General features: G+C 38.5%; 1 protein-coding gene across 1 annotated transcript; it reads right to left on the bottom strand.

Annotated features, from left to right (window-relative positions):
- Window positions 1-454: 454 nt before the first annotated feature.
- Window positions 455-1626, bottom strand: zgc:171929 (uncharacterized protein LOC100124596 homolog). The gene is made up of 2 exons (XM_037547026.1): window positions 1467-1626; window positions 455-765 (listed from the first exon to the last, which is right to left on the bottom strand). The coding sequence occupies exons 1-2, from the start codon at window positions 1579-1581 to the stop codon at window positions 455-457; spliced, it is 426 nt and encodes a 141-aa protein (XP_037402923.1). The 5' UTR covers window positions 1582-1626.
- Between the last annotated feature and the right edge of the window lie 9571 nt (window positions 1627-11197).

Below are 11197 nucleotides of genomic sequence, written 5' to 3'. Positions count from 1 at the left end.
ATATTATATGTTTTATTTTAGACTTCTGCGTAATTTTCTGATATATATATATATATATATATATATATATATATATATACATATATATATATATATATATATATTTCTATATTTTTCTTGATGCTGAAAAATGACGTATGTACTTAATGGACTTTCTGACTGGAAATTAAATGAAGGGTGATCTCTGACTTTTGCACAATACTTTATGTCTGTGTGTGTAATGCACTGGTCTTTTGTTTTACTAGTTTATATCTAGATGTAGTAAAAGTAATTTAAACTGTTATCGCAAACCCTCATAAGAGGGGCTTTATTAAAATAAAAATCATTTTATACACTGTTCCCTGGCTCGTATTTTAGTATGTGTATGTTTGTATTTGAAACTTCATGGACTTGAACCTCCTCAAGTCCTCGTGTAGCGGGCAGCGGTGGGATGAGGAAGAAGCAGAGCTGAGCTTCACATGTAAAAGGCTGCGGTGGGGTAGAGCATAAAGGGTGAGATCTGGGGCTGGGTGGGCGTCTCCTGCAGGTGTTTGCGGTAGTATCTCCGCAGCGCGGGGCTTTCCGGGTGCCGCTGGCGCATGTGCAAGAAGTACTCATCTGGCCGGCTGGAGGTGAAGCCGCAGTCCTCACACACGAAGATCTTGGAGCGGCGCTGGCGGTAGGCATACTGCTGCTGAACGCCATGGATCTTCCTTAGGTGCGACTCCAGAGAGCAGCGCTGTGTGAAGGCCTTCTCACACAGGTCACACCTGTATGGCCGGATACCTGTATACAGGGATGCACAGGTGAGACCCTGGCTCCTCTGGTGACTCCCCCTGCAGACCTAGAAAGCCAACCTGCAGTTCTGCTTTCAGAGCTGTGCTTCAGGGACAGTGTGGCTTTTAAAATGTGCACAACTTTCCTTCCCCAAAAAGGTAGTCGATTGGTAAAGCGACGTGGGTGATATGGAAACAATATAATATCACAGTATGTCAGGAAATGATCATGATAACGCTAAATATTGCTATATTGGACAGGCAGTGGCACGTTTGATCATACGTTCGAAGTTTATCTTTCGTTTATATCAATTTATAATAGCTCTATTTTAGGACGTAAGCTAGAAAAAACAATCCACTTAAAAATCCACTTGCTGTCTGCTTTATCTGTTTATGGAGAAGGTTGAATTGTTTTCACAGCAGGGCGTTCTCACCCTCCTCTTTATTTAAGCCTTTTCTATTAAAATTCCTTTTTTTAACTTGATTTTTAAGTTCTTTTTGCTTTTATTTTTGCAAAGCGCATTTAACTGCTTTTGTGTATGAAACGTGCTATATAAACAAAATTGCTGTGTTTTGTTTCTCACCTCTCATTGCTTACTAGCAGCTCAACATCTAACACACCCAGAGCCAACAGTATCCTAGTTAATCTGATAACAGATTAACAGTGATGTACTGGTTGACCCTGAATGTGAGGTGTGTGTTGAGTATCACCTGTATGTGTGCGCATGTGCCTCTTCAGGTCGAAGGTGTCGTTGAAGCCTTTTCCGCAGTATCTGCACGGGTGCCTTTTGATGAGGCTGTGGCACTTCAGGTGACGGGTCAGCATGCGCTGCAGTGGGAAAATCTTGTGGCACACGGGGCACAGGAAATCACCTGAACTGGGGGGCGGGGCCTGTGGACACACGTGGAGACAAGAAACAGAGACATCAGCTTCCAAAGTAGTTGTGTTTAAAGTAACAGACTGTTGAAAAAATGACATTTCCATTTTTCTCTTAGCAAATCACTCAGACATGTCTGTTGTCTGAAATGTGCTCCTTTAGTTTTGCTCTGAAGCTACAAGGCTAATGTCGCTAACAAGTAATAGAAGCTTATGGTTCAGTCAGTTGGCAGTTATGAGTTTTTGAGTGATAGTCTTGCTTTCTGACCCTGACATACTGTAATCTGTAAAAATGGACAAAGGGAAGTAGAGGTGGTCTGTGTATGAAGATTTAGCCCTGTAATTCACATAATGCTAACCGATGGAGTGTAAGCTTTCTTTAGTTGTCAGCTGAATTAGCTGTGTATCTCTGGTGCTAAAACTAAAGTATAGACACTGAATATGATTGCCTACATTTGGGGTAAGGATTTAAAAATGATTTATTTAAAGCTCAAATTCAAGCAAGCAAAGCCAGTTTTGTTTACCTGTATGTTGAAGTGAATTACCTTGGCTCTGGAAACTGTAGCTGGCAGGAGTGAAAGGGCCTGAAAGGGGCTCTGAAGGGACTTCGGAGGACAGCAGCTCTGGGGGCTCCCCAGTCCTGAGTCTGAACTGCTAGACATATGTACTGACTCAGGGTCAGTGCTGCTGCTGGATGTGAGTACTTGCCCAGAATGAATGTTGCTTGAGGTCTGGACTAACTGTGGCTCAGTGCTGTCGAGTGACTGTATGTCTGATGGTCCTGTAGAAGCGTGATTTAAGAGAGGAAACCAATGCACCTTAAATATTTTAATATCATAAGGAGAAAACATAAGGAGAGTCTTACCAAGCACTGAAAACACTTTTATACTTCATCACTCCTGCTCATTTTTTGTGTTCATAAGAGCTCGTGCCCTTTCATGCGCACTGTTAGCATTGTTCATGTAATTTCAAAGCACTGCATGAACGGACGCTCTGGAACTCTTACTTGACATGTGGCATGAAAATGGTATAAGCAGCGGAGTTTGTAAATGATCTAATGTGAAACTGGCTAAGAAAACATTTCAGGATTTGATTAATTATTTGATTAATTAACAAATGGACTAATCGATTGTGGCAAAATTACTGTAGCCGCTTGCTGCAGGTCCCTATTTGGCATTTGCTGTTGAGATCAATTTGATATTTTTGATTGGTATGATCAAATTGAATAAGTTTTCTCTGTAACTCAAATTAACTAGGACACTGTTGGCTCTTGCGTATAAAATTTTGCGACTCTGTGTTGAGCTGCTAGCGAGCAATGTGGGCTTAAGGAGAATGGTGAGAATCCTATGCTGTAAAAAAACAGTTCATACTTCTCCATAAAGGTGGGCATGCTGAGATAAAATGGGCAGCACAGCTGCAGCCGTCTTTATATCATATATAAGTCCTCTAACTGCCATAATAAAACACAATAAAAACATTTTTGTAAATGCTGACTTGTTGGTTTTGCTTTGTAAATCAGACACATTAACCTCAAAATGTGTTCCATCAAGAATAAATGCAGTGCATAAACTGAGCCCCAAAAGAGGTGTGAACTGCATTTTATGGCTACTGTGAAAAAAAGGTTAAACCAGTTCTCTGCAAGTGTGCTAGTGTATAGATCATCAGAACGTGGAAGCATTTCTTTACAATATAATTTTAACAGGATTTTAGCAGTGCTTTGGAGACACTAGGCCCAGATCATCTGAATTCAAGTCTTTGAAACACGTCACAAAATAAAGCTGCCATATTGCTTTAACTTCCCCCTCATTTAAAACCCCTGAGAAGTAAATAAATAGGTTTGAATGCAGTTTTGTCTACACTTTACACTGGAAATAGTCATGCAAACAAAGAAGACCAAGTATATTGAATGGACTCCTTCAATTTGTGTCAATAATTTGCACCTGCGCCTTATATTGAGAAGTAGCCTATTATACTGAATCTATTCAAACACTCTACTACCCCACAAGAAGAAATACACAGTTAACAACATCACACAATGTGAATGTGGGGTATTTCAGGATAGCTTTGCTTAGAGTCATGTCACATTCACTGTTTTTCCCTTAATGTGAAATTCTAACTTCTTCCAAATAAATCATCTAAAGCATACCTGTGGTGGCAGGACTGATCCTGAGTGGGTTCTGAGGGTCTCTCCAGATCCAGGCAGCATATAGTGATGGCTTCTTCCTCACCAGGAATGAACGGGGCATCCTTGGTCCACTTTTCCTCACGCCTCCTAAAGACTACACTGAAACCTAGCTGCTTAAGAAGCTTTGTTCACTATTAACTCAATATTAGCTCTGCATCAGTACCAATACCTGTATGCCACATATACTCCAGGACTCTAGCTCTTTAACTCTACTTGTGTCCCTCTTGCATGCATGTCTGTGTCCTTCACCCTACTCAGCGGTTAAAGAGCACAAATCTCAGTGCTCATTTCCATACTTCTGGAGGGAGGCAGACACACCTGTGTATGTGTATGTATGTATGTGTGTGTGTGTTAACTGCTGGCCTTCTGGTTTTGCATGCCAGGTAGTGAGAATCTGGTCTCTTCATTCAACTGGTCCTTCCATGCAAATGGCCCACTGGCTCTGCCGGCATGAAGGCCACGGTCTGCCTAACAGGAGCACGCACGGCCTGGACTGCTAGTAAAATTCAGCTTTTATTTCTTGTCCCATATGAATGTCTGTTGGTTTTGAGTCAGGCTGGCTCAGACAAAAGCCATTCAAATCTTTCTTTTACTGTGTACTATCTGTTAACTACCCTGTTTAGGAGGACTGAATGAAAATCCCTCCACACTTTACAGGTGGCCTTCTTTTATTTTTCATGAGGGAAAATGAAAATAGTCTCCACTGACACGTCACTCAGCATGTGTTCAGGGTTTTGGTGGATGAATGAATTATGTTCACAGTGCCGATTCCATGTTAAAGTTGTCATTCCACTAAATTTTCCCACAGCAAAAAAAGACTATTACAAATATCAATGAAGTATCCAGACTTTGAATATTTATGTTATGATCTACTTACACCCAAGGCATTTCATAGATAGTAATAAGCTAAATATATTCAAAATCATCATTTTCTTTGGCGAGCTTTCTGTTCCAAAGCATAACCCCTAAATTTCATTAGCTGTGATATGACCCAATCAGATGATACATGCAGGAAGCACAAAATGTCACACATATGATCATTTACTGCTGTGAGATTTCATTTCAGAATGACAGCTTAAGAGAAGACTTAAAGGAATGAAGTCAACCCTGCATAATGAAAACAATATGAGCTAAAACTAAAACCTGTTAAATAGTGCAGATGTTCCCATGTCACCCCTCCCACTCCATCTCACAAGATAACATAATTATTAAATAATTGGTCCAAAGTTCATGTCTTTTTGAATGGGTTGAGATAAGACCCCAGACTCAAGCTTATGCAGGATATACAGTCAATCTAGTCATGCACCTATGTGGGGAATCAAACCCTGGTCTGCCACATGGAGGACAGCAGTGTTACCTACCTACACTACAGCCAACTACCAATTAACTGCTAAATAAATAGGTCAATTATTGCAGGATATATTGATAACACTCTATGTACAGGTGCTGACAAGATAAAGACAGACCATGTGGCTTTTGGTATTTGCACATTATGGAGTGAACTTTGCATTGTGGAAAGATTCAGATTTTGTTGGTATAGCATGATATGATATGATAAGTCCCAATCTGGAGGAGTTTCCTATTGGCATGCAAAAATGAAATTTAATCTAACTAATTCAATATAATCTAAAATCTATAATCATAGAATCAGAATCATTTTATTTTTTTGAAATATGTTACACATGCAAGGAATTTGCCTTGGTGAGTGCACACGTATGACATGTAACATACTAACAGACCAGGCAAGCACACAGACTGGACAAATACAATAAAAACAGGACAATAAAATAGACACATCAGAAGAATTAAAAATAAGAAATAATAAATAGCCAATGTGAAGAATGTATGAATATTTATGCATGTCTGAGGAAACAATCTTCTAGTAGCTGGTTGAAGTGATGTCCAGGATGAGAGGGGTCAGCTGTCAGTGCGCTTCACCACCCTGCTGTTGTAAAAGTCCTGAAGTGCTGACAGATGACAATCAATTATCCTCTCTGCTGTCCTGATTATGTACTGGAGTTTGGCTTATTCCTGTGAGATGGAGGAACCAAAAAGGATGGTTATGGACGATTTGAGGATGGGCTAAATCATCTCTGTGTAGAACTGGATCATCAGACTCTGTGGTGGATTGACTTTGTTCAGCTGACTCAGGAAGAACATTCTTTACTGTGGTTTCAAAACGATGGAAAGTGTGTTTCTTTCTCACTTCAGGTCCCTGGATATAGTGATGCCCAGGAACTTCACTAAGTCCACACTGGAAACCCTTAAGCCCTTGATGTTGAGGGGGTTGCACACGAAGTCCACCATTATACCTACTGTCTTTTGCGTGTTCTGCAGCAGTTTTTGCTGCTGTATCAGGACGTAATGACCGTTATCAAATTCCTGTAGTTGACTCAACTCAGAATGACAGTTTACAAAGGAATTTAACAATTGTATTAGATATTGTTCATATAGTTTATCTTCTTTAATTAAAAAAATATTTATTTTAGTCCAAGAAACTGTATTACTGTATCGTTGCTCTGACGTATCAACTTGATAGAAATAGCCACTAATGTTTAACAGTGTAAAGCTGAGCTGAAAGAGAGCAGCATTAGGCTCATTACACTGGACTCTGACTAGCAAATAAATGGGCATCACTGCCGTGCAGGCACTATGCAAAACTGTGCCTCAATCTCTCAGATAACACAACATCCCTGAAAATAGTAAAGAGCAGTCCGGCGTTTTTCATTCTAATCTCTTTCTGCTGCATCTGTATCTCACAATCAGTTATCAACAGCACAATGCTGGCACATTTCTCTGTAATTAAAGCAACTACTCATGAACTTGTATTATAAGTGCATTTACAGCCAGCAGGTTTTCTCTTGTTTTCTAAGTGCAGGGAAACATGTCGAAACTATTGGCTGTGGTAATAGACTGCATGCTACAGATAGAGATAGAGATAAGGTCGAAAAAATGCTGGCGTAATCCTTTAAGACGTCCCAACTGATCCTTCTTTATGATCTTATTTTATTTACTGCTACAATGATAAATCTGTTTATTGTTGATTGTTACTCCCTACACTATGTACTGGGTCAATGAGGCTGTGCAAGGTGAAAATGAACATACATTATTATATTATTATACAATGATTGCTTAATATAATTAAATTCACTGTAGAATTATACATGGTTCCCATGACTAAAACCCCTTTAAAAACCAGAGAAATCTGTTCTTCACTGCTATAACTCAATCATTTTGCATTGTTTTCCATGTGCTTACTGAATAATAAGTCTTTGTATGTGTGTATACATAGAAGCTTAAAGGGGAAATCCACTGAATTTTCTAAGTTTTAATTATAATTCAAACATTAAGATGTAAACCAAGTAATTGAGAGTGATTTGGTGTGAAGTGCTTTGTTCTAGAGAAACTTACCAAGTCTGGTTTGTTCACAAGGGGGTGATAGGAACTTGACAGCTAAAGAGTTTATGCCACATGCATGGTACTGTGTGCAAAATAGTCCCCCCAAAAAACCTAAAGTACTTTTAAAAACTAAGAAGACACATGTAGGTTCACTGGTGGTTTTGGATAGTAAATAAAACGGCTATATTTGTGTTGCAGACATTGTGACTGGCTTCTTATCAGCACCACTGTAGAGTAAATTAGTTTTTCTATAGTGAACCATTTTGCATCAAATCACAAGTCTTTGCTTACATCTAGTCCTTTCAATTCTGTAGTAATTCTGAAAAATCTGTGGAATTCCCCTTTATGAAGGTAACCTTTCTGAATTTGTGTCATCTTGCGATTCTAATAGTTTTGAGGTTCAGATGTACCATCCTATACTTATGAGATAAAACATGAAATTTGCACAAATAACTTCAAATACAGACTCTTTTTGTAGCTCCTCAGCTAACATGAGACCATAAATTGTCCAAAAAGATTGCAACAGATGAGAATGTAGTGTCATCAGTTGAATCCGGTATGTTTGGTTTTCTTATTTGATTTACAGGCGCAAGATGTATTCATGGATTACTAATTGCATGATGTGAGGATGATGCAAATGAGCCGTTGCAGGTGTTTTCCATAAGTCATTTGAGTAAATAGAGCTTAGTAAGTATAGCCAGTATTATACAAACACAAAATATGCTAATGGCAGTAAAATCCCTCATTAATAGCAGAACAATAACAAAGATGTTTGCTATATATGTGCTACATTTTGAGTAAAAAACATTAAATATGATTATAAATGCTCTTTATTGCATAGTTTGAAGTAAAAATCACCATTATTATTATTTTGGTTAAAATTATGAATACCAGTATATACAATTTGGATTTTTAGAAATCTTTAGAATATAGATTTGCAGTTATACACGGTTAAAAATAAATGCATACAGTAAAATATCAACACTTTTTCTTGATATTTTGCTCAATTTTCATTTTTCTACATTATTTGAGCACAGCAGCTCTTCTTTACATTGAGTGAGCATTTCATGACAACTAACAGAACCAACTAATAGAATAACAGAAATGCTATAACTTAAATTTAAATATAATAACTTAATTGCCGAGATGTAAAGAGAGTTATTCAGACTGTGTTGATGTGACATTGTAGAGGTTCTTTGTAGAGAACCATTTCAGATGACTGTACAGTGGTGGTGAAGCCATTATATTTACTATCAAAAATGAGCAGTGAATCTACAGTATGTGTCTTACGAGCTTTTATATATAAATGATGATGGTAAAAAGTGGGACAAAATATGAAAAATTAAATTTTCTTTGGGGATGATTTTGACCATACAATAACGATATTCAATGTCACCTTCAGCAAAATTCTCAAAACAGAAACGGCCTTCGGCAAGAGAAACATATAGAATGTGTTGACTGTAACGGCATGTAACTCACATTATGTTATATTATGTTAAAATTCATTTCTTGTCATAGGCAACCTCTGTATTAATTTCTGGAAACTACAAGCCATGGTGCAATCCCCCCACCCCCTGTGAATTTATTCTCTAAATGTACTCTATATGAATGTATTTATTATTATTACATTCTTGTAAGTTCAATACACTTCACTTTGTTTCGTGTCTGAGACAGTGAATAGGGCTTTAAGGTACAGTACACTCACTGGCATCCAGAGACGCTCTCTAACTGTATGCAAATACTATCCTGCTGCCCTGTGCTGTCCAGAAACAGAGAGACAGAGAGAAACATGCTTTAAATAAATTAAATTAAATTGATTCAAATCTAATCATCTTTGGATGGGAGCTAAAAGGTCTAATTCAAATACAGTACATCAGACTTTAAATGCAGATCTGGCCTTTTGTCGCATAAACACGGTGTATAAATCAAGCACTGTCCAAACATAAACAGTCTGCACACTACTGCACACGGCAGCTTTGCATAGTTATTTGAACAGTGACCAGCTTGAACAGGAGGAAGGGAGCCAACTTTGACTTTTAAATGTTCCTCTTTCTAATGGGAACCACACCCGCAGGGGTAGAAAAAGAGCGAGGCATCTTTTTGTCTCCTCTCAACAGCCAGCAGAAAGTGGCTTTTCTCTCTGAATAATAACAGTGTTGACTCTGAGTAACATACGACTGACTGGAACGGTTAATCTCAGACAGTAACCTCAGTGGCAGGACAAAAAAGTGCTTTCAGGGCATTGTGACTTAAAGGGCCCGTTTCCCAGAAAACAAATTTTCCTCACTTTTATAATGAAGAATAGTTTACTGTAGTAAACACTGCTAAAAGTTTCTAAATGTACTGTTAATTCCTCAGTGCATACTCCAAATATGAACTCTAAGCTGTCCTTTTTGAATCCCCCATTTCTGTGATGTCACAAAAACCAACATGTTTACAGAGGTCCGCCCATTAAGCCAATAGCAGTTCAGCTCTGCCCATTCTAGCTGAAGCTGTACAGAGTGTTTCATCCTGGACTACTTTTTAAATGAGGCACAATACGTGACAGCCAATCAGAACAAGCTCATTTTATTTAGACTTACAGTCACAGAAGCAAAAAAAACAAAATGACCCACAGAAAAATCAAGTAAGACTGTCTTTGGCAGATAAATGTTAAACTTTTAACACAAAGGATAATACAGAAAAAAATAATAACACAGGACCTTTAAGTATTCGTGTTAGTTTTCATTTTTAATGTTGATGGTTATAAATGCAGTTAAATGTAGTTGTAATTAAACCTGGCCACTTAATTCCACATACATTATTTCTCTATTCTAACTGTGAACAAACAGGACAATTTGTCACTTGCATTTGCACTTGCGTACACATTTGCCTAAAAGTTCCACATGTGTATATATATATATGGGGCAGTTGTGGGCTGGAGGTTAGGGAACTGGCTCTGTGACCGGAAGGTTGCCAGTTTGATCCCCAGTGCCGACAGTCCATGACTGAGGTGTCCTTGAGCAAGACACCTAACCCCCAATTGCTCCCTAGGTGCATGCATAGGGCTGCCCACTGCTCCAGGCAAGTGTGCTCACTGCCCCCTAGTGTGTGTATATATGGTGTTTCATTTCACAAATGGGTTAAATGCAGAGGTGGAATTTCCCCATTTGTGAGATTAAAAAGTATCACTTATATACACACATATATGCATACATTTTAAAAACTGGTGGAGCTCCCCCATCATTAATTGCTACTCTAATGGTCACCACATTTTAAAGTTCCCATAACCTACATTTTCTCCTCCTGAGGTCCATTTTCAACGTTTCTACAATTAAACCAGTACCTAATTAATTTATCACGATTATTTTCCAACGTATTTCATCCATTAGAATTAAACAGGCTGTTTCTCTTTCTGTGCTTAAATGACCTTTAACTGGATTAGCTGCCCTGTATCATACTTCATTTCAAAAGCAGCCCAGGCTCATTGTAAATGGTGAAGGGCTGCTGTAATAACTGCTGTAAGCTAATTACAGGAGGACATATGTAAATGTGTTAGTTTTCCCCGGATAGCAAGTATATTGGTCCACTGGCTTGATAAAGTCGGCACTGCTGGTCCACCCTCGGACCACCCAGACTATTGTCCGGCATACAAGCTCTAAGTAGTATAATCTCCTCAAACAGATTTTGAATACACTTTGCCTTTCATTTTAGAAAATAGACAAATATTAAAAACAACTGAGAGAAAAAATGAATGACTAGGCCTGATATATTGATTTTATGGAAAATGATGCTTCTAACACTGCAAGATTAAAATGATTTACTAAACGAATTTACAAGGTAGAACTAAAGAAAGGAGGAAGGAAAACAAGCGATTTTGTCTTATACTCTGCCTAAACACCAGTGGACCGCCAGCTTTGCCATCTGTGGGCCAAAAGTGGTCCACTATTCTCTTACTATCAGGGTGGTGACATCACAAAAACACTTTGCTGACTTTGCAGC

The sequence above is a fragment of the Pygocentrus nattereri genome, chromosome 18 (assembly GCF_015220715.1).
Source record: "Pygocentrus nattereri isolate fPygNat1 chromosome 18, fPygNat1.pri, whole genome shotgun sequence".
NCBI lineage: Eukaryota > Metazoa > Chordata > Actinopteri > Characiformes > Serrasalmidae > Pygocentrus > Pygocentrus nattereri.
Note: the sequence above shows the minus strand (reverse complement) of the source record. Positions and strands in the feature narration are given on the sequence as shown.